The sequence below is a fragment of the Pseudonaja textilis genome, chromosome 3, assembly GCF_049901715.1.
Source record: "Pseudonaja textilis isolate UNSWEBS1 chromosome 3, rPseTex1.2, whole genome shotgun sequence".
NCBI classification, from domain to species: Eukaryota; Metazoa; Chordata; class Lepidosauria; order Squamata; family Elapidae; genus Pseudonaja; species Pseudonaja textilis.
The window spans coordinates 74,050,502-74,074,933 of NC_141992.1; the positions used below are offsets into that span (position 1 = coordinate 74,050,502).

Consider the following 24,432-nt stretch of genomic DNA (forward strand, 5'->3'; position numbering starts at 1 on the left):
GAGTTCACATCATTACCAAGTTACATTATACAGTATCTTCTTCCCACTTAGATGCAGTCAAGTATAGACTCCTTCAGACTATCTATGAAGTTTCAGAGTTTGCTCCAAAGCGCCTCAATTGGCTTAAATTGAAATACCATTTGATAATTCACCCACTTTGCAACACTTTTTTCCAACTCGTAAGCACTGTAAAAACTGCCGTCAACTTTTTATTCTGCACTTCTAAATGAGTACTGGATCTACTCTTATCTGTGAATTGGAAGACAAAAAGGCTATACAATTTGAAATACACATTGTAACATTTATTTCGTTTTAAAAACCGAGATATTTTCAGAGGGATTCAAGTCTGCTGATTTGCTTAGTTGAAGCATGTATCATCTACATTCAGACTGTGCTGTGGAAAAATATTGCAATCATCTTCTGAATCATTTGGCCTATCTCCACTCTAGTAAATATAGATTGGTTCTTTAAATGGAGACACGTCAACAATTCTTACATCAGGAACATGACATATTGTCTGATTGTTGAATTCCAAAGGCCAGTTAGAACACTCTGACAAAGTAGAGACATAATGCTTATCTCTGATTCACTGTACAGAATCTATCATATAAGAACTCCTATAAAAGCACTCCATGTACATTTGTCCATATTTTGTAGTACTTCATTTTTTTAAGTTTTGTGTTCCTGAAATAATCTTTTTTTTAAAAAAAAAGACTTTCATAAGCATGTTTTGGCATGTAAAATACTATGGTTTGGGGAATGTAGTGCTTCATACATTAAATGGCATTATCACATAATGCTTTATATCTTATCTTTTTGAAAGCTAAGGCCCTGCTTTTTGTTTAAAATATATGAAAAGAGGTAATCCAAAATTATACAATAAATATAGAACCTGCCATGTTACTCTATAATATACAATACATTCAAGTTAAGAGAAAAAAGTTTCAATGCCAGTTACACTTGAAATATACAAGCAACCAGTTCATCATAAACTAATTGACTGCTAAAAGTGCTACTTTTGCTTGCAAGAAAACATACAAATGCTGAAGCATTTCATTTTTTCTTCTAAAAAAAACACACATTCCTTCAATTAAAGAACCATTATTATCTGTAATAAGAATATACATAAATCTGAATAAAGATTTGCTATTTATATTGAGCAAAGGGCAAAGAGACTCTCTTTCTAAATGGGATAGGAATACAGGGAAGTTTTTTGGGAGGCAGAGAGGGGTTCTTAAAAAGCCACACATACAGCATAACAGCTATCACCATCAATTCCACTCATAAATAGTCTGTTTTGTGAAACTCAAAAAATTTATGGGTGAAACAGCTGAACAAAAAGAGCAAGAGTGTTCAAAAAGCTAAGATGAATTAATGATGTAGTCTGTGCATAAATCTGATAGTGGCCCATGTATGTTGTTGTTCCCACTGTCTTCTGACACAGGGCTGGCTTCCTTAATCTGTAGCATTAATGGCTCCCTTTTAATCTGGTTGGTCTTTTGGTCTTCAGGTATTTTATCCAGAAAAGTACTCAAACTGGGAGAAAACAAAAAATAAGAAAATTAATGCACTATTCTTAACATAGGCATTTGCAGAAGAGGAAGGAATGATAAAATATAGAATCATAACATCATACAAATGCTTCCTCTACTTTTCTCAGATGTCAGGACCCAAGTACCTAAGGGCATCATTTTTTCATCAGGGTTTGCTGCACTTGCTACTGGTTCTCAATACGGTTTGCATACAAACACAATTATGAGATGAATAAAAGCTGGTTCCCTTTATGAAAACACCCATCCACCCCAAACCAAATAGCTTGTCAACAATATACAACATACAATAGGTTCCAGTTCTATATCTTCACTGCTGCAAAAATAAAAAACTCTCTGTGCAAGAAGATACCCATAGTTGATGTTGTTATACTTGTCCTAATGTATTACAGGTTGAGCATATGCCAGAGAATTCCAAAACCAGCCTTAGAACCAATAATTTTATTGAAGTCTTAAGAAGAAATGGTTGCAGATATTTGCCGCCAATCTGCAGACAGTACCGTGACTTGAATAGCCTAGCACTTGCCTTCTTAAAACCAATTACTCCAATAAGTCATATTGAAAAATTTTGCCATCTTTTGGAATAGCTAACTAATTTCTCCCAATTCATAACACTTTGATTTTACCTGTTTAATGTTTTCTGTTGTTGGAAAAGAAAGAAAAAAAGAAAAAAAAACATACCTGTTCCCAAGAATATGCTGAGTTGTTGAATAAACATCTGAAAATTTGGGTACACTGGACATATGATTAATTTTTTTTTGGTGCGACCTGACATTGGTTAATGGATTATCTGATTCAGAACCTGAAAGACAAACACTGTTTCTCAGAAAAGGCTCAGGTGTTCCCTAAAGAGGCTGGCAACTCTATGATTTTTTTCCAGTACCAAGGGAAAAATCTGTATTTTATTTAATTCTCTGTGATATTTTAAAACTGTTTTTACAATTATTAATTCTTCCGTACTTTACTATAAGGTTTGTGCCCTATTTGTTGTGATTAGTATCATTATTGCTGCTGTTATAAATGTTATTTCCCTTTGTTGTTTTTTATGTCACTTGATTGTGTAGAAAGTATTTTTAATGTATTTGTATAGTCTCCAGAGAATTGTGATTATTGGGAAGTTTACAACAGAAATCAATATATCACAGCTAAGTTTACTTCTTTTTCTTCAATCTGATTTTAGAAAGAGATTTCCAAGCTGACAAATGTTCTGTTGTTGTTTCTAATTATTATTTTTAATTACAAGTCTTTGAAAATTCATTGGGTGAGACTGAGAAAATAATGGGGTTGCATTTACCTCATGCTTTAAACGAGTGATTCGCAAACTTTTTCGGTCCACCGCCTCCTTGGTGCTACAAACTCATCCTCGGTGCCCCCCCCACCATGGGTGGGATTCAAATTTCTGTGGGCGTGGCCTAATTTAAGGTTGTGGTTTGTTGGTCACATGACTGGGTGGTTGTGGCTTGCTGGTCATGTGACTGAGTGGGCATGGCCAGGTGACTGGCAAACCAAATACAAGTGCTCCTCACTTAATGGCCTGTGGTTTATCAAGTGTTCTAATTTATGATTGGCCTCCCCAGAGCTACTTGACCTGTTTTTGGAGTTTTGACAGCTTTAGATCAGGGGTCTAAATCCCACCCCTGTGCCTATGTGGGTGTGTGAGAGGGAGAGAGAGAGAGGTTGGATTGGATCAGATCTCTCTCTCTCTCCCACCAACGCCAGAAAGCCATCGTCAGTCAAAATTCATATTAGTGGTCTCCAGGATTTAAAATTATGAGTTTGGTGGTCCCTGAGGTCCAAAAGTTTGGAGACCCCTGATCTAAAGGGGTGAGCCTGAGAGAGGGAAAGAGAGAGAGAAAAGAAAGAGAGAGAGAAAGAGAGGAAGAAAAGAAAGAGAAAAGGGAAAGAAAGAAAAAGGGGCAGATAAAGAAGTGGGGTTGGAAGGAAGAGACAGAAAGAAAAAGAAATAAAGAAGGGAGGGAGGGAGAAGAAAGATAATGAGATATCTATTCTAGTCCAATCACCTGTTCCAGCAGGGTTAAAAGGGAGCGTGTGTGTGTGTTCTCCTTGTAATTTACCAGTACATTTTGGTTTTGGCTTCTTCAGAATTGGCACTGTAATACATTGGGGAAAAGTAATTTTTAGGGCGGAGATCTGGTCCAATGGATCCTGTTTAAAGCCTCAACAAAATGTGAGAGCTTCCTGGTAGTCTTGACCATGTTTCGTCTATAAAACCTTTAACAGAAGCCAAAGAGGTTTCAATATGGAAAAGGGCCTCAGTCTAAACTAGGCCTCATTCAATCTGATGCATCAGGTCTCTTTCTCTCTCCCTCCCTCCCTCCTAGATTGGCTTTGCTCTACTTTCCCTATGTGCCTGCGTGGCTGGCGCTTTGAACATGGATGGAGGGACAGAGGGAGAGGGAGAGAGAGAGAGAGAGAGAGAGAGAGAGAGGAGGTAGGTATAGATACATTGGTAGGTAGGTAGGGAGGGAGGGATATAGATATATATATATATATATAGATATACAGAGAGAGAGAGAGAGAGAGAGGAGGAGGAAGGTAGGCAGGCAGGACAGACTTTTTGGGTGGATGGATAGGTAGGTAGGTAGATAGATAGATCTATATTGGTAGACAGATAGATCTATATTGGTAGATAGGTAGGTAGGTAGGTAAACAGAAAGACAGACAGGTAGGTAGGCAGGAAGGCAAACAGACAAACCTTTTGGGTGGATGGACGGACGGACAGACAGACAGAATGCGACAGTGGCAGCACTTTGGCAAAGCAGTGGCTTTTCCCAACGTGCTGCCACATTCAAAGTGCTGGTTCCGGTGCGGTACAATAGTCAATGGGGTGAGCCTGCAGGGCCGGTGCCTCGAATGCCCCCCTGCCACCTCTTAGCATCCCCATGGGGGCCGGTAGAGGGGTGCTAAGAGGCAGCAGGGGGGCCCTCAAAGTGCCGACTGGCCCGGCAGGTTCATCCATTGACTAGCACCACTCCAGAGCCGGTGCCTCTAATGCGGAAGCGGTGGCATGTTACGTCCCACCGCAGCCACATTTGAAGCGCCACCCCCCTGCCTCCTTAGTGCCCTTCTGCTGGCTCCCTTGGGGATGCTAAGAGGCAGCAGGGGGGCATTCAAGGCGCCAGCCCTACAGTTTCACCCGTTGAAAGCAGCACCTCTCCAGAGCTGATGCCACAATGTGTGAAACTGCAGGGCCAGCTGGCGCCTTGAACGCCCCCCTGCTGCCTCTTAGCGCCCCTCTGCCAGCCTCCTTGCCCACTTTGGGAACCACTAGGTTAGAACATCAGAATATAGAATAACATCGTTGGAAGGGATCTTGAAGGTGTTCTAGTTCAACCCGCTGCTTGAGGGAGGAGACCCTATCCCATTCTGGGCAAATTTGGCCACATGAGAAAGATAAGCTTGCATGCATCTATGTGTGGCTCCAACCTCCTGTTTGGGTATCACCAGTGATTTATACCAACAAGTGTTTGAGATATCAAGGAAAAACCAAACTTGATAAAATATATATAAAAGTCTTACTTCCCAGGAAAGCATTCTGCGCTTTCATCCGGTCAGCCTTATTTTGATCAGAAGTCATATTTAAGAACTGTTGCTTCAGCCAAACTCCACGGTCTTCCTCAAATGCCTTTCTCTGCATCAAGAGAAAATATAAAATTACAAAAAAATTGATGTATTTAATGCTCTGTCAACTTCAAAAAAAATGCAATAATTACTTTTGCAATTACTTTTTTTTTTTGTATTTGTAACGTATCACTTATTTGATTTATACTTCATTTTCTACTCTGATGAGCACTCAAAGTAGCTAATAAAACATATGCAGTCCTCGCTTAAAGAACAGTTGCTTAATGATTGAATCTACAACATTTTGCAGCCTATAAATTATTTCTGATTATTGCAAAAGGTCGCAACTACCAATCCCACCCCAGGGTTCACATGGCTGTGATCTGGGTGCTTAGCAACTGCTTTGCATTTATGACTTGATTGCCATTTGCAATCTTCCCTTCCCAGCAAGTCAATGGGGAAGCTGGGAAGGAAAGTTGCAAACTACTCCCCCTTGCCGAGGGGACTCCCTCTTGCCTCTTGAGAGCAGGATAAAAGAGGTCCCTGCCATTTCCTGTCTATCTGGATCTCAGCAAGCAAAATCCAAATGCACAGAGCCTGAAATCCTTCTCTATATGTTTCTGTGGAGAGACCCCCAGTTCCATGCCTTGACTCCTGCCCTCTAAAACATCGTGCCCCTCAAGGTGAGATCCACCCTCCTGGCCTTCCAAAACAGCCTGAAAACCTAGCTTGGTCCTGGGGCCCTGTTGCTTGGGGCCCTGTTGGGAGTCTCCCATTTTGGAAGTGGCTAGTAGATTAGGGGAAGATTCCTACATCCACCCCAGTTACACATTGGCTCGTTTTATTCACTTTGTATTAATTTTAATGTTTTTTTCAATACTGAATGTTTTAATGTTTTTTTTAACATCCTAGTTGTTTATGCTGTTATTTATGGCATTGTAAGCCTCCCAGAATCGCTTGATGGGTGATATATGAATTTAATAAATAAAAATAAATAAATAATTGTATGAGGATCTTCCCTTAACAATTAAACCAATTGGTAATGAGAAGAGTAATCCCTTGGGCATGAAGCTGGTTAGGGCCACATCAATACTGCAAATTATGCCTGGTAAATGTCTGGTAACCAGGGAAGATCTTTTTGTAGATACTATGTGATTGCTATGCCTTCTTATCATCTTGCAATTTACTTGCTGTATTTACATCAACTGAAACTTTTGGACCACTGTCAAGGAGTAGCCCCCATATAGAGAACATGCAATAGTCAAGCGGGGTTTGACTACTATTAAATCTAACCAAATTGGGAGCAACTCTTCATCATAGCTGCTATGTGTGAATCGAGTGGCAGCTATAGATCAGGAACCTGCTCCTTCAGGGGAGTTACAATGGCATGCAACTAGTTAAGAATGTGAGAAATTAATCCTGAAAAATAGAGAATTGTGATGATGTTGGCACTTGAATTATATGGCTGAGAATGAAAGACTCAGATTTTTCCAAAGAGCCTTGTATGCAGTAACAGCGGGACAATCTATCTTTTACTTAAAAAAAGTGCACATGCTGTTATAAATATTCCTCCTTTTGAACTGTTCAACGATCCCCATGTGAAGTAAAGTAAAAAGAAAGCCTACTACATTTATGGGTATAATTCTTGGTCATCTGGTTGCCTAAGAAATTATTAATTTCCAGTTTTATGAAACAAAGAGTACCTCCAGTCCTAATCTAATAGCTGCTTCAGTAAAACTTTTGCGCTCTTTTTCAAAGTTCTTCTTTTGTTCGCTGAACAACTTCCATTCTTCCTTGAGTCTCTCTTTTTCTTCTAGCAAGTAACAATCCTGTAGCAACATATTGGTGTCATCATCACAGGGAGCAGTTAGCTGCTGCTGCAGATAGAATGTGAAGTACGCAGAAATCAAATGAGGTTATCTGAAAGCTACCTCCCTGGCCACAATCAAGTTATCATTAGTTGCCAGAAAAAGTTAATCAAATAACATTAAAAACCTAACTGGAACAAAGCAAATGGCATCACATTAAGCCAGAAGTAAAAAGAATGTATAGGATGGAGAGAATTCAAAAACTAAATTACTAAATAAACAAACCCAAACCAAAGCCAAACTCCACATGAATAATTGTTCTCTTTACAGCTTCCTTTTTACGACCCTTAATTTGGGATAAGAGTCGGGGTGACTGGATGGAGCTGAGCGTTTAATGGCCGGATGCCCTTCCTGATGCCACACAGAGTTCACAGCAGTTTTTTTTTTCTTTGCACTCTAGGAAAAAGAAACATCTGCAGCTATCTAGGATTGAACTCTCAACCTTCTGGAGGCAAGCGTCTTCACCACTAAGCCACCACGCTGCTCACTGTTCTCCTTACAGCATATGTGGGAAAATGTTAACACTAGCATACTTCCAAGCAATGCTTGGAACTATGTTAACATAGTTTCCAGCAATTCCAAGAAGGCAGAGTGAATGATTCATGCAATTTTCCTTTTTTATCAATATGTCAAAACCAATTAAATATTTAGAACATTACATAAGTTCTGAAGAACTGGTTCTTAATATATGGTTTTTTTCTATTTATACAATAGGCAACACGCAGGAGTATGGTCTGATGCACTTTTATTCTTCTTTACATTACATCTCTTTTTTGAAACTGGTACATATTTGAATGCTTACCTGTAAAAGCTGCTGCTGAGTTTTTATCATCTCTTTGCACTGCTGAATTTCCAGTTGCAGTCCTTCCACTTCCAGTTCATGCGCATGTCGTGAGACTGTATCTTTGTCACTCAGAGAACCAGAATATACATGCGATACTACATGTTTGAAAAAGTGCTTGATTATTTTTGGTGTATTTAGTTACACTGCATTGTAAATATTCAATTAAACAGTTATTTACAAAGTATATTGCATATTTATCAGCTCTGACATATCCCTTCTTTGATATGTAATACAGACAGTCCTCAATTTACAATCATTAATTAGTAACTGAAATTATAACATCATTGAAAAAAATAACTTGTGACCAATTTCAACAATTGCAATCCCCATGGTCACATGATAAAAATTCAGAGGCTTGGCAACTGGCTTGTATTTATGACAGCTGCAGTGTCCCAGAATCACATAATCACCTTTTGCGACTTTTTGCTAAGTCAATGGAAAAGCCACTCACTTAACATCCATGTTACTGACTTAACCTCTGCAGTGATTCACTAAACTGGGGCAAGAAAGATCATAAAATGAGGCAAAAGTCAGTTAACAACTGTCTTGCTCAGCAACAGAAATTTTGGCCTCAATTGTGGATGCAAGTCAAGGGCTACCCACAAGTTCTTGCTTGCAGGCTTTGTCATGCCATTGTTTGTAGTCAGCAACTGGAAATGGATTTGCCATTCGTAAGAAACATGGTCGTACAGTGCAATGTCACATGACAGCACTATTTAGTGTAGGCAGTTCTGGGAGTCCCAGTTGTCATTAAATGAGGACCTCATGGACTGTTAAGCAAGGACTTCAAGTGACCTCAACTTCAAATTTCTTGCCAGATTTGCCATGACTTTGCTCATGGGAAGCTGGCAGGGAATACTGGAAATTGCAAGCATATGACTGCAGCTTATTGAGAGATAATTTTGAACTGGGCAGTGAGCACTCAGGATGTGATCATGTGACCAAGTGGGTGTTCTGACAGTTGGAATTCCAAGGACTGGTTGTAACAACCACTTCTTCAGCACTGGCTTAGTTTGTAAGGTACTGAACAAATGGTTGTAACCTGAGGATCACCTGCATATCTAGACAACTGGATTTTATTAATTTATATTTCTTACTGAAATTGGTTTAAAAAAAACACTATATAGTAGAATTCTACATAAAATGTATTTTCATTAAATCTATTTAATCCTCTCAACTGACAAGCCATTAAATTGCTTTTTAATTATTTATAATCTCTGGGATTTCATGACTTTTATTTAGATCCTTTAGATTAACAGGGCTGTTAGAAAATAATTATGTAAAAATAAAAAAAATAATATACCAATAATAAAATAATTTGTAAGGCTTTGTCTTAAATGAGTAGAATCAGACATGATTGCCTAGAGAACAAAGAAAAAATATACACTAATATAAATGGGCTCATTAAGGACTTCCAGTTATAAAAAGTATAATTTCTTTGAAATCTTAAGCAAAACCAAACAGTAGTCATTCATGGAGGTCAGATAATGTAGAAAAAACATACGCTACACTTATGTTTAATACTCTAAATCAAAATTAAACTAATCTTAAATGTTATATCATTTCTCTGCAATTTTTCCTAATTCATGGTTGTTACAACATTCTGTTTGACTGACATAAATTCTTTGGAAAGAAGATAATGGGAAGATTGTCAAAATGACAAGTAATTATAAAAGGAAGCAACTTCTCAAAATAAAAGCGTTTAAAACAAAAAAGACACTATATTCTTAAGAATACAAGAAATATAGTGTGTTTCATTATTTTTCTATTTTAATATTTTGTAACAATATTGTTATTATCTGAAACACAATTTTCTTCCACGTTTTTTATTATGCTAATGAACACGTTATGTTTCTAGGCTAAAAACATTTTTGGTGTTCACAAGACCCAGATCAAACTACATTAGCCTTCTGCCTAACCAGAAATCATATAAACGTTGCAGGGAAAATAGATGTCACCTTGGTTATCCAAATTTTCGACATGATTTCTCAGCATTCTCCACTGTTTTCGAATGCTATTAGCAAGCTGTTCACGCACTGTTTCACAAGAAAGTTCCCACATGTCTTCTTTATTTGCTTCTCCAGAGTCTTCCTCCAAGTCTGAGGGAATCTGAAAAGATATATATATAATTCTGAAAAGATAATTCTACTAGTTTCATTTGCATTTTGTTATGGATATTTACTGTGTGCATTTTTATTTACAATACTATTGTTAACTTCAAAAAAACATACATTACAATTATTATTATATATTTAATATTAAATATTAGTATATTTATGTAATATATTAAATCAATTACAATCTTAGGAAATGTCTATTTCTTGACTATGTGCGGGTATTCCTTATGTAGCACAACTATCACTTATCATTTGATTCCTCTAGACAATGTATTAGAATCAGTATTTCCTAAAAATAATCCTTTTCATATCCTAGTCACCTTATTCTTGCAAATTAAGCACCAGAAGAGTTGATTTTAACCTGTTTTCTAACCATGATATCTTCATACATTATTTATATATTGTTTTAGTATTCATAAACTGAGTTCAACTATATTGGGCAGCTTAATTGTAAAAGGTATGTCTCTTTTAAAAATCTACTAGTAAAGTATTAACTACTGAATATACAGTATATGAATTCACTAGCTATAGTTGATTGTCCTAGAGTAGACCTAGACAAATCATTGTTTCTGTAAGGTTGTTTTTTAGTCAAAGAAAAGTACTAGCTCCACCTACTGAGTAAAGAGGGTGATAACACTGAATTCCTGTCCTGCAGAGTATATTGAAAGAGACTAAAAGGCAATTAAGGGATGTATTAATGTAATGATGGAAGGTACTGATAGGCAGAACAGAACAGCTTTGCAACAAGAACCAAGTGCCCCAGATTAGAATAATTTGTCCACGCAGAGCAAGTTATTTGTGAACCACAATTATTATTAGTTCAGCATCTCCCTACGCAAGCCTATCCTTACCTCTCTGTAATGGAATATAAAAGTGAAAATGTTACAAAATAATATAGTTTAAAAATATTTTTATGAACCTGGCTAGAATTATAAAAGTGTAACTGGCTTATATTCTTTCCTCTTAAAAGATTAATGGTCTCCTAAATGGAAACCATATAAAAACTTTTCTATTCCTCTCTTATATTTGCTTAGGAAAAAAATTCCATGTATTTATTAAATAATTTCTATAGTTGTCCAATTCAAAAGAGAGTAAATATGGAAAGCCTGCAAGGGGAAAGAAACAGTCCAAAATAGAAACAGCAATCAATAATAATCAATCATAGATGCTCTGGCTCACATTCACATCCTCTATCAAAGATAGAGCATTGGATATAGAAAGAAAATATGAAGTACAACATATGAGGACTTGAACTGCTCAACTGTGGAACTTAAAATCACATGAGGTGATTTATTACTGTTCTTAAGTGAAAAAAGTATACACTCTAAAGAACATTTATTGTTTTTATCCCTCTTTTTAGTTTTTTTTTAGATGTTTGTTTTCTATATTTTTTATTTTTCTATGTAATTTTATTTTGGTATTTTTAATATCTTTAAATTCCTTGTAGCCCGTCCCCCCTTATGCTGGTCTTTGACCATAATGGAGGCTTATTTGATTTGATAATTCTTAGGGTATATCTTTACATTTTAATGATTAATTCTATTTAAATATTATACTTTAAATATTTTATTTTTATTCTTAATTTTATCTTCAATAGTTTTGTTCCCCCCCAAAAGTGGTATATAAACTTCCAAAAAGGTTCAGCTGTGCCCAAAATATAACCAAAATATAACCATCTCTTTAAAACTAAACTAAAGTCACATATGACCGAAGCACAGGTAGTCTTCAATTTATGACAATAGAGCCCAAAAATTCTGTTGCTAAGTGAGATGGTTAAGTGACTTTTGCTCCATTTACGATCTTTCTTGCCACAGTTAGTAAGCGAATCACTGGAGTGGTTAAGTTAGTAACCCAACTGCTAAATGAATCTGGCTTCCCCATTGACTACGCTTGTCAGAAGGTCCCAAAAGGTGATCACAAATGAGCCTAGAGTGCAGCAACTGTCATAAACATGAACCAATTACCAAGCATCCAGATTTTGATTACATGACCATGGTGATGCTGCAATGGTTATGTGAATAATTGTTATAAGTCACTTTTTTCATTGTAACTTCCAACACTCACTAAATGAACTGTTGTAAATCAAGGACTACCTGTAATCGTTTCACAAGATTTAGCAACGCAGAGTTTTGTTTTAAACATATATACACACTTACAGGCCCAGTGTTATCTTCAATCTTCTCTTTAGACATCTGCTTCTGTGATGGAAGCAAAGAAATTATCTCCTTCTTCATTTGTTGAAGTAATTTTTTCAGTTCAGCATTTTCAACTAGGAGCTGTTTCTGGCGCTGTTCATACTCATTTAAGAGAGTTTTGAACATTTCTTCTTCATTTCTGAAAAAAAAATCCTCTTAAAAGTAATTTAATATGAAATATAGTAGCAAGCAAAAACGAATATTTTACTGGCCAACTCACTTAGCTTCAGTTTTCCCAGTTCTCCAGGCACCTCTCTTGCCATCAATTCTGCCGACGTAATTTAAAATATCGATAGCTATAACAAGGAAAAAAATTTTTAAAAGCAATGTCTTAAATATCTTTAATAAAAATTGATTTGTCACTTGAGGAAGAGCTGAGCTGATTGACGGCTATATTTCAAAATTTGTAACCCAAAATTAAACCAAAATCACATCTCTTCTCTTCATACTTTAATTTCTCACTTTCTCAGAACCTTCCTGTGTTTCATAGGATCAAACTTTTTTTACTTTAAACTAAACCTATGTACTTTCATTTGGAAAAAATACTTCTATGCAGTGATGTTGTGTGTAATAGATGGCTAAATAAGTAAAAAGCCAGATCCCATTTTGTTTCAGATGGATTAGGCTTGGAATCAAGCTTATCCACAGCATCTAAGATGACCAATACTATACGATCTACTCTAGGTTGGAATTTATCATGCATTTTGTTCTGGATACCTATTTGTCCTTAATTCTAAGTAACACATAGAAGTAACACATCTTGCTACACATTCTCAAAAGAAGTTTCCCATCTTTTATTCATCAGTGTATTTTAGCTACTCTTTGCATGCTTCTGTAGTGGGGCAGGGAGGGGAGAAGGGAATAGGATGAGGTGGTTTTTTGGCAGGAAGAGGGGGAAACAGAGGGAGAGTGGGAGGGGAAAAAAAGGCTGGAAGGTAAGGATAAGCGAGAACTACCTTTCGGGGAGGAGGAGAAAAAGAGGCCTAAAAAGATAGGAAAGGGAGAAAGAGGCCTGGGGAAAGAGGGGTGTGTGTGAAGGCAATAGGGAGGTTAGGAGAGGCTTCTGTGGGGTAGGCCTGGGGGAGAGAAGAGGATAAGATTGAGGAGGCTTCTGTGGGGCAAGCAGAGGAATGTACGAAGGAGCAGAGGCAATGGGAGAGCAGGCAATTCAAGAGAGGAAGGGAGGGAGTGGGGGAGAGGCGGGGAGAGAGAGAGAAGGGCCAACCCGCCACATGAATACCATCTCATTATGTGACCCGGACTATCACCCCATGTGACCAGCCTGCTGAAAGGAGACTGACCACTACAACACTACATGATCTAGGCCAGGGGTCTCCAACCTTGGCAACTTTAAGACTTATGGACTTCAACTCCCAGAGTTCCTGGGAGCAAGCTGGCTGAGGAACTCTGGGAGTTGAAGTCCATAAGTCCTAAAGTTGTCAAGGTTGGAGACCCCTGATCTAGGCCAGTAGAGGTGCCTGAGAAACGGACCATTGTGGACCGACGGCCCTACCAAGAGGGCAAGGAGAACCTGGACTCCAGTGGCCTTTCAGGGGATAGTGTTGCACTTCTAATAGATCACTCCATGTTACATTAAAATGTAAAGCAGAAGCAAACATCCATATCATCATTTTTACCATAATAAATGGTTATACCTATTTTTTTATCTTTTTTACTCATCAGGAGTTGATGAAACCGCTCTTTTAGTTTGTTATATTCTCGTTCTTTCCTCTTCATATCATGATTGTACTGGGATGCTCGACTTGCCACAATATTCTGTAGCTTCTGGATCTAAAATGCATACATTTAAAGAAATGTGCATGTTTTAGTAATCCCAAGCAATTCACATTTTTATCAGAGGTCTAGCCACAAATGAATATCCACGAAGAAATATTAATATTTTTGTAAGTGTGTCATCAAGACAGGATAATTTCAGTAATTTCTGTAGGCTGCTTCAGTCAGAAAGTCATTTATAATTATCTGGAATGCCTCCATTCTCATATTCTTAGAAGGATAACTATAGGATTCTTCTGTTCTTGATTCTTTGATCTGTTAGTCTTACTCTTTTCCCAAAACAAAGAAACATTAGTCACAATATTTCCATCTTGTTAATAATTGAGCTTCTAAATAACACTTCTATAAAATTAAACAGGTGCAGATTTTGCTAAAGGAAGTCTAGATGTGGAACCTATCTTTTGCCTAGGTAAGTCTGAGGACCAGACAAACAATACTGGAATTATTATTATTTGTATGTTTGCAGATATCTCTCTGCATTTCCAGATAGGCATCAGTCACAATGTTTCACATATTAGAGGATTTTTTCCCTCATCTTCTTGCCCAAATTGAAATGACGGTTTCTTATAGACTGCTGTAAAATTCCGCAAAAAGATGCTTTGCAGAACTTTGTGCAGAGAATAAAGTACTTCACCTCAATTGTTGAACTCACCTTGCTTTCTAAAGTCAAAGACAGTTGCTAAAACATCTAAGAGTGGCAAAGGACATAGATGCTTCTCCATTTAAGAGAAATGTTTTGTTTCCACTCAGATATGATGTTACACAACTCTTCTGAAAATTTTGCACATCATTTCTTGTATTTGTTTGGAAACATACAAATGATTAATGCTAGCACGAGACTGGACTTACATATGGAATTAAGCAATGGTTTGTTAAGCAAAGATCACTAAATACACTGCTCAAAAAAAATAAAGGGAACACAAAAATAAGACATCCTAGATCTGAATGAATGAAATATTCTTATTAAATACTTTGTTCATTACATAGTTGAATGTGCTGACAACAAAATTACACAAAAATTATCAATGGAAATCAAATTTAGCAACCCATGGAGGTCTGGATTTGGAGTTATACTCAAAATTAAAGTGGAAAAAAAACATTACAGGCTGATCCAACTTTGATGTAATGTCCTTAAAACAAGTCAAAATGAGGCTCAGTAGTGTGTGTGGCTTCCATGTGCCTGTATGACCTCCCTACAACGCCTGGGCATGCTCCTGATGAAGTGGCGGATGGTCTCCTGAGGGAACTCCTCCCACACCTGGACATTCCCCAACTCCTGGGCAGTCTGTGGTGCAACGTGGCGTTGGTGGATGGAGCGAGACATGATGTCCCAGATGTGCTCAATTGGATTCAGGTCTGGGGAACAGGCGAGCCAGTCCATAGCATCAATGGATATTTACTGCTGATACACTCCAGCCACATGAGGTCTAGCATTGTCTTGCATTAGGAGGAACCCAGGGCCAACCGCACCAGCATATGATCTCACAAGGGGTCTGAGGATCTCATCTCTGTACCTAATGGCAGTCAGGCTACCTCTGGCGAGCACATGGAGGGCTGTGCGGCCCTCTAAAGAAATGCCACCCTACACCATTACTGATCCACTGACAAACCGGTCATGCTGGAGGATGTTGCAGGTAGCAGAATGTTCTCCACGGTGTCTCCAGACCCTGTCACATCTGTCACATGTGCTCAGTGCGAACCTGCTTTCATCTGTGAAGAGCACAGGGCACCAGTGGTGAATTTGGCAATCTTGGTGTTCTCTGGCAAATGCCAAATGTCCTACACAGTGTTGGGCTGTAAGCACAACCCCCACCTGTGGACGTCGGGCCTTATACCACCTCATGGAGTCTGTTTCTGACCGTTTGAGCAGCCACATGCACATTTGTGGCCCGTTGGAGGTCATTTTGCAGTGCTCTGGCAGTGCTCCTCCTGTCCCTCCTTGCACAAAGGCGGAGGTAGCGGTCCTGATGCTGGGTTATTGCCCTCCTACGGCCTCCTCGTCTCCTGATATACTGGCCTGTCTCCTGGTAGCGCCTCCATGCTCTGGACACTACGCTGACAGACACAGCAAACCTTCTTGCCACAGCTCGCATTGATGTGCCATACTGGATGAGCTGCACTACCTGAGCCACTTATGTGGGCTGTAGATTCCATCTCATGCTACCGCTAGAGTGAAAGCACCGCCAGCATTCAAAAGTGACCAAACCATCAGCCAGAAACCATAGGAACTGAGAAGTGGTCTGTGGTCACCACCTGCAGAACCACTCCTTTATTGGGGATGTCTTGCTAACTGCCTATGCTTTCCACCTGTTGTCTATTCCATTTGCACAACAGCATGTGAAATTGATTGTCAATCAGTGTTGCTACCTAAGTGGACAGTTTGATTTCACAGAAGTGTGATGGACTTGGAGTTACATTGTGTTTAAGTGTTCCCTTTATTTTTTTGAGCAGTGTATATCATGAATGGTGGAGAGTAGCTAATCATTTATACAGCCTCTGTATCAGATAATACAAATGAGTCTGCAGGACAAAATAATATAATGTAATGTAAAAATGTAATCACAACAACTGGTACAAACTGAACTGCAATAATTCCATAAGGTGACATAGTTCTAAAATGAATGACGAGGAATATTTACAAAACCCATCCAGTCCATCAACAAGTTCAATGATTTTGCCACAGACGTACACGTTAACTAACCTCATCTTTATCATTCTTCAGTAACTGGTGAAGATTCCTGTTCTTACACTGAAGTTGCCTATCCCTTTCCTGAAGTCCAACAATTTCTCTTCTAGAGGATTCAAGCTGCTCCTAGTCAAAAGCAAAATCATTTAAATGTTTAAAATTTACTAGTTGTATATGAGAAATATCTCAAGATTTTAAACCAACAGGAAACAAAGACTTTTCTATTAAAAAAAGATATTTGAGGAAAATTGAAATATATTAAGTAAATCATATTGTCATTAAGTGAATCCAGCTTCCACCGTGGACTTTGTTAGATGCTGGCTGGGAAGATCACAGATGACAATCACATGACCCTAGGATGCTGCAACCATTGTAAATACTAAGCACTCACATTCTGATCATGTGACTATGGTGAAAATATGACAATGTTAAATGTGGGGATTGATCACATATCCCTTTTATCAGTGCCATGGCAATTCAAATCATTAGAAAATAAATGGCTGTAAGTCAAGGACTACCTGTAATAACATTTCTCTGACACTGCAAAAAGTTAATAGAATCTTTCTAGAAATAATCTCATTTAAAACATACAGCTGAGCTCCAGTTTTTAAGTGTTGAACATTTTCAAAGACAATGAATACCCTGGTCTAATTTCTGTGTGTAAAAGACTGAATTGCACATATGAAAAAGGACTGAAGATGATACAGGATTTATGTTCAAATATTTCTTCACAAATTTGATGTGTTAATACCTTTAGAAAATAAGATTAGATCATGTTAACATATTAAAAGGGGGCATCGTAATACAGAATGTTACCTTTAATTTAACGTAGCAGTTTTGCAGATGGTCCATATCGCTGCCCAGTTTCAGATGCTGGGTTTCTGTTTCTTCCTGAGCACGTAGAGTTTTACGCTGCATCAGCAGTAGCTCATTCATACCATTTAATACAGAAACTATGCTTATTTCTTTGCCTCTGGAATCAGCATAAAGTGATGGGAAGCCAAGCGTGGTCAATTCCTACCACAACAAATACAGTATTTTAAAATCAATCTCAGACGGTGGTGAAATCTGAGCCATATCACTAATTTCTAGAACTGAGGCTGCAAGGGTGGGTATCCCTAAGGAGAGCTTCTGGGGTAATAAAATGTTTTACCTTATTAAGATAGGAGAGGCCCTGTTCAATATTCTCTTCTGTGCAGAGGACACTGAAAAAGCTGTGCATGCTTTTAGACGGAGGCAGTGCTGAGTTTTGCACTTGAGGCACACTTAAACTTGAGGGAGACATATTTCTGGATGAGGTACACCAAGTAATATTATCTGAGGAAGGAAAAAGTCATACACCTATAAAGAACAATCATGACTTAGAGACCAACAGTTTGAGAGTTAGACTTGGCTCTCAAACTTGGCTTGAAAGTATTTTGAATAACCTTTAAAGTAAAAAATGGTTATTCAAAATACCTTCAAGCCAAGTTTGAGCGCCAAGCTTAAGCTTTCAAATAGTTGTTCACTGTCATGATTGTTCAAATTACAGAAAGATGAGGAAAGGGCTATCTTATTAACATACCAATCTTTATTAAGAAAGCTATTATCAAAATTATTCTACAATATCTCTGGCAATTCCTCTTCGATAGAGAAATCTGCATCTGATTAAATAATTATGTTAGCATTCCAATTCATATGTCAATGTGCTTTTCTTTCCAGATATATACTTTTCCATACTGTAATACTTTAGCACAACACATGGAAAATATTAAATTTACCACTGGCTATTAAATGAAAATATATGAAAATTTGTAATGGGTCTACCAAGCCTGGTTTTATTACAGCAAAGTGAATTATAAACCACCATATCAGTCTGCATTCACATTTGAAATGTTACATATTTTATGCACAGGTGACCAGATACTAGTTTAGGAATGGCCAAAATATGTGAATGCTATTAAATCTTTTGCATTAAACCCAGGACCTATGCAGTGCTTTGGATTCAATTCCAAAAAGATATTTTGGAGTTTAAGATTTAAAGGCTTCCCCTATCCAATTGTGACCAACTCAAGGGACCAGTGCTCATCTCTGATTTTCAGGTGAGGGAACTTGCATTGATGAGAGATGTTTCCGTCATCATGCTGCCAACATGAAAATACAGAACGTGGTAATCTACCCACTGAAGCAGTACCTATTTATCTATTTGGATTCACGTGTTTTCAAACTGCTCGGTTGGTGGGAGTTGGGGCAAGTATCTGGAACTCACCCTTTCATGAGGCACTCGGGTCTCAAACCCAGGCTGTTGGCTTTCCAGCTGACATACTCAGCATCTTAACCACTGAGCCATCACATCCCCTCATTTTGGAGTACATGTTGGCATTAACATAAATCAGTCACCAACTTCAAGTAACTCAATGGTTTCTCCCAGGATTGTTTGATCCCCACATTTTCTTCAGCAACTGAATACACAATACTGCCCACCCCAGTCTTATTTTTTATTTCACCTTATCTGATTCAGATGTCCTGAGATAATCTGCTTGTGACAAAAATACCACACCTTTCCTGAGATAAGGAGAGGGAGTCTTCATAGGCAGTGGTGGTGCTTCTGTCTTTATAGTTTTTTTACTGTGGGTATTCTACTGCATCACTATTCAATTCACTACATGTGAATTGCCAACAGTACAAATCAAATAATATTCTGAAATTTCCATTTATCACTTGGTTTACCTGAAGACAGCTCTGCCACTGTTACACTGCTCCAATCTCCCATAGCAACTAACACATCTAGGAAGCCTCATTAATCAGCAGAGGACCATTATGATCACTGTGGGTTATATCTCCAATGTCAGCATTGCCTAAAACAGCAAAAAAAATTAAATTAATGAAACTATTTAAACCAAACCTGAGCATAAGCAGACCTAGAAGACATCCTGCTTGGTTAAAGCACACTTTCCATTTTCAGATTTGATATTTATATGGTTATCCATCTGACAAAGAATTTGGACTCATACTCTCCAAAGTTTACAAATACATCAATAAAAAGGATATTTTGCTCAGACGTTATAAGGCAAATAGTGAACTTATCATCAATGTGAATTTTAAAAATTGTAACAGGGTTGAATTAAGTGGATAACATTTTTGCTGAGCTGCCAGGGAACCTTTTCTTCATTTAGTGGGCCAAGGATTATGGAGGCTGATGTAATGATGTACCAATATTCCCTGGTCTAGGGGGAAAAAATCCAGAGACCTCCACCATAGCACGGGCCTATTTATCACAGGATATCTAGCCCTGAATTGGATTTATTGCCTTCCTGACAGTTTTTTACAAGACAACTTCTGAAAGCAGTACCAGACCTTTTTAAGTTGAAAGTACAACATTAATTTCATTTTGTTCAACTATTGCAGTGAACCGTACATAAGAAACATGCATGCATAAATATATTAAATGTCATAAAAATAATCTTGGAAGTGCCACCAGATTCTTTGATATTTTACCTCCCTTTTTATGCTCACTACACATTACAAGATAGAAATGATGCTAGAAATATTTCTGTAGATTGTTTTTCCAACAAATTAACAAACAATATATTTTCTTTAAAAATCCTTGATTTTCAAAGATGGAAAGAAAAACTTAACCACCAAGTCTAAATCAGATTAAATAATGTTGTCACATAATTATTTCTGGTGCCTTGATTCATTCTGCAGCTGTCAAGTCAATTTCACATGGTTTACAATTCCACGCAGCAACAATTCCATGTGGCAAGAACATCAGGCACAAACTTCAGAACTCGTTTCTTCATCTAGTTAAATACTCATCAAGATCAGGTTCAAAAGAACTAATATCACTAACTATTGTTTCAATTCTTAGATGCCAAGATTTGTTTCATTTTATCTCATCCTTAATATTTTTAATATGATAAATTTCTTATAATATTCTTAATATGATCAATGTAAGAGGTAGTGCTTGGTCTAGCTTTATTAAATCAGTTCTCCATTCTTTGTCAGTACAGTCTGAACAGAAATATATTCTTAGATAATGCAAAATTAATTCTAAATTAGAAAACAAATGCTTCTCTACAACTATTTAGTGGTGTTCAATATAACTCAATATACCCCAAAAGAGATGCTTGTCCCAGATTTATACACACTCAGTTGTCTTTTCACAATAGTCATACTGCTTTCCAAAAGTATACCACAGAGTTTCACATTGAGTCCCTTACTCTATACTCTTTATGTACATGACAGCATTCCCACTCATGCTAGTAATACTATTGCTAAATTTGCAGATGATACAACAGTGGTGGGAGTCATCTCCGGGGGTGATGACTCTGCCTATCGAGATGAGGTGGACTGGTTGCTTTCGTGGTGTGGAGACAATAACTTGGTCCTCAACACGAATAAGACCAAGGGGCTTATAGTGGACTATAGAAAGAACAGATCAGACATCCAGCCCTTGCTTATCAATGGAGACCGAGTGGAGTGGCCTGTTTTAAGTTTCTGGGTGTTTCTGGGGTGCTCACATTGCAGTACTGGTCAAAAGGGCCCAGCAAAGATTATACTACCTGAGACTTCTCAGAAAACAACAACTGAATGAAAACTGCTGGTGACCTTCTACCGCTGCACCACAGAGAGTATTTTACTTATTGCACCTCTATATGCTTTGCCAATTACACAGTGGCAGATAGGTAAAGAATTTGATAAGATGCTCCCAATTTTGACCATTTGTTGTCTGATGGTCAAAATTGGGAGCGTCTTATCAAATTCTGTACCTGTCAACAGTGGTGTCCCCCAAGGCAGTGTTCTAGGACCAGCTCTCTTCATACTCTACATAAACGACCTCTGTGATCATATTAAGAGCAACTGCATGCTCTTCACTGATGATGTAAAGCTATTCAACACCACAGACAATACTGCTACCCTTCAAAAAGACCTTGACTATGTATCAGAATGGTCAAACAAATGGCAACTTCAAATCTCAACAAATATTTTACATTTGCTTTCTAAATATACCAATTAGGATATATTTCACCTTTGTTTAGGTATAAATTAAGCACAATGAAAAGGATGAAGAAGACCTGCAAAACACTTTTTTCCCCAACTTAACTTTTCCTAACTTGTGTACTCTGGAATGAATTAGTATGAAGCATCCTAAAAGGACTCAAAGGTTAAAAATATTCTAAAATAACTGCAGAATCATTTTCATTTATTTTTCTAACATTGGAAACAATTTCTCCCGAGTTAAAAAGAATAGGCTCCTTCCATTAAGGTGCAACATTGTGCAAGAAAAACAGCTGGTTTTAAGAAATTTGCCATTGTTGTAGCAGGTGATGTTCAAATAGATGCAGATAACTTTGTAATATACATTATGTTGGGATGGAACAGCCAAAAATTATAGAGGTCTGATGCCATTCCTTTTTGTAATGATTACAAGGAACCTACCTGAACAGTACATTTTGGGGAGAGAGAGAAAAACTCTACTCCCTAACAAACCCAATACACAAGTGTAGCTTCACTGAATGTCCTCATTAGTCATGAAAAAGTTTACTCAGCCTTCCCAAATCACAGCCTTTAGGCAAATTAAACTGCTGATCTCAACCAAGCATATCCAGGAGGCGCCTGATTGGGGAAAGCTGATATAATATAAATACAAAAAAAAAGTATCAATTTGAATGGGGTAAATTCCAAACCGTCTGTTCTCTGTGGTGACATGCTATGATGCTAGTATTCCAGTATTTGAGACGATGCCACAAATAAGAGGGCCAAATTATTCCTCAAAGCTCTGGAGGGCAGGACAAGAAACAATGGTTGGAAACTAATCAAAGAGAAAAGCAACCTGGAATTAAGGAGACACTTCCTAACAATGAGGACAATTAACCAGCGGAGCAGCTTGCCTTCAGAAATCGTGGGCGAGTACTCCATCACTGGAAGTTTTTAAGAGACTAGACAGTCACATGTCTGAAATACTATATAGGACAGATTCTCCTGCTTGAGCAGAAAGGGCTGGACTGGAAGACCTTCAAGGTACCTTCCTCCAATTCATTCATTCTATTCTGTGCCTCAAGCAGAGAGAATCGATCCGGAGAGGGGAGCATTTGAAGACCGGGCCAACTGGAGAAACCAGATTCCTTATTTTTTTTTAAAAAAAAAAAGCGACGTCGGTCGTCGTCCCAGGCGACTTCAAGCGATTAAGGTTTTATCATCCACAGAACACGCATCACCAGCAGGGCGGCTTATCAGAATCTCTCCCACACTCCCTCCCCGGACCTGCAGGGTCACAAGGCAGAATGCGCACGCACGCTCCGACCTAGCCAGGGGGTCTCCACTGCCTGCCTTCAAATGCCCACCTTGCCTGACGTGTTTTCGTCCATGCTCCCCTTCTCACGTGCACGTTTTGCTTTTTTTTTTTTTTACGCCCGGAAATAAGCGTGTGGAGGAGAAAAAGCTGCCTTAAACGGAGAGAGGACAACAGCCCTGCAGGGTTTATTTAACGACTTATTCAGATGCGGGGAGCAGGCTGCGCTGCGCACGTGAGTTCCCCCCACCCCACCCCAACGCGAATGCCCCCCCCCCGCTCTCTCTGCAATACGACTACCCGTTTTCCCAGCCTGCACCTTCCCACAGTCATGCTTTCCTCTAGGCAGGCAACGGTAGCCTGCGCCCCCCCGCCTCTCCACTATCCTGACGCAAACGCGCGCCCGGTTCTCCCCCCCACCAACTACCACCGCGGCGTGCAGAACTCAAGCCCAGACCTGCTCCAGGAGAACCGGGAGGGTGGGACATTCCACCGCCTTCTCTCTTGGGGTTGGGCGGCAGCTGCCCGTCCTTTAGTGGACATGCCTCTTGGCACTTCCCACCTGCTGCACAGAAGAGGCGGGGCGACTGGGCTCCGTCCGGACAAGCCAGCCGAGCTTCGGGTTCCCAATGGCAGCTGCTCGCTCCGCTTCCGCCGCTGATGCTTTTTTTCCCCCCACCCCGCCCCCCGCAACCCCTCGACTCCGCCAACCGACCTGGCCCCTCCCGCTCGCGCGGCTCGCGGCGTTGAGCGCAAACCCCGCCTTCTCTTTCTCCACGCGGCACCCCAATTGGCCGAGCGGTTGCTAGGAGACCTTTCAACAAGGGGCCTGGGAGACGCTGCAGCTGCTACCCCGCCCACGCCCACCCCCCACCAGAAGCGCCCTGGCTCTTTCACCTGTTGCGGCCTTCGCCTTCGTTTAAGGTTGTTGGAGATACACCGAAGTTAGGACCGCAATAACTCGACTGACCGTGGCTTGTTATCTCCGAGGCAGGGATATCGTCGAAAACGCTCGCGTTTAAGTTGCCACAGTACTTTTCTTCGGTATTGCTGCGTCCTCTGAAGCTTGTTGCAGAAGTTATTGTTAGGTTTCGCTAAGGCGAGGAAAGCGCTCAGAAGGTCTTTACTGAAAGGATTTGTGAAGGACGGGGTTAGCTTTAGGAAAAGAGGATTAGAGTGGGGGGGAGGGGGCGATAGATTTCCCGTTATTAAAAGTTATCAGAAAGGAGGATGCACTGGGTTGGGTTGAAGAAGGAGAACGAGAAGGGCGTCAATTTCCCAGGGGGCTTTTAAGCAGTTTTCAATAATTGCATTTTTGACATTAACGCACAGCTTAATTTGCTCCCTGCAGCGTGAGTATTTTGCCATTTATACGTGACAGTAATTTGGTCTTCCTTGCAAGTGGATTGAAAAAGAAGGTAACGCTGTTGCCACTTCCTCTCTGCTCTCTGGAAAAAAAATTTTTTTTTACTTCCTAGGAAATAGTTAAATCTTTGGCCCCTACAAATGTGACAAACTGCTA

At 39.0% G+C, this 24,432-nt stretch overlaps 1 protein-coding gene across 5 annotated transcripts; it reads right to left on the bottom strand.

Annotated features, from left to right (window-relative positions):
• Positions 1–280: 280 nt before the first annotated feature.
• Positions 281–24,051, bottom strand: SSX2IP (SSX family member 2 interacting protein). Of its 5 annotated transcripts, none has more exons than XM_026700250.2 (14): positions 23,808–24,051; positions 19,346–19,473; positions 17,790–17,953; positions 17,453–17,653; positions 16,652–16,762; positions 13,812–13,947; positions 12,377–12,452; positions 12,118–12,295; positions 9,803–9,953; positions 7,803–7,939; positions 6,836–7,009; positions 5,091–5,202; positions 2,232–2,352; positions 281–1,536 (listed from the first exon to the last, which is right to left on the bottom strand). In XM_026700250.2, exons 2-14 carry the CDS (start codon positions 19,386–19,388, stop codon positions 1,362–1,364), a joined length of 1,779 nt encoding a protein of 592 aa, XP_026556035.2. In that variant the 5' UTR covers positions 19,389–19,473; positions 23,808–24,051; the 3' UTR covers positions 281–1,361. The 5 variants fall into 5 exon arrangements, with proteins under 5 accessions (XP_026556035.2, XP_026556033.2, XP_026556034.2 ...); XM_026700248.2 differs by lacking the exon at positions 23,808–24,051 and adding an exon at positions 23,368–23,677; XM_026700249.2 differs by lacking the exon at positions 23,808–24,051 and adding an exon at positions 23,473–23,664.
• Positions 24,052–24,432: the final 381 nt, after the last annotated feature.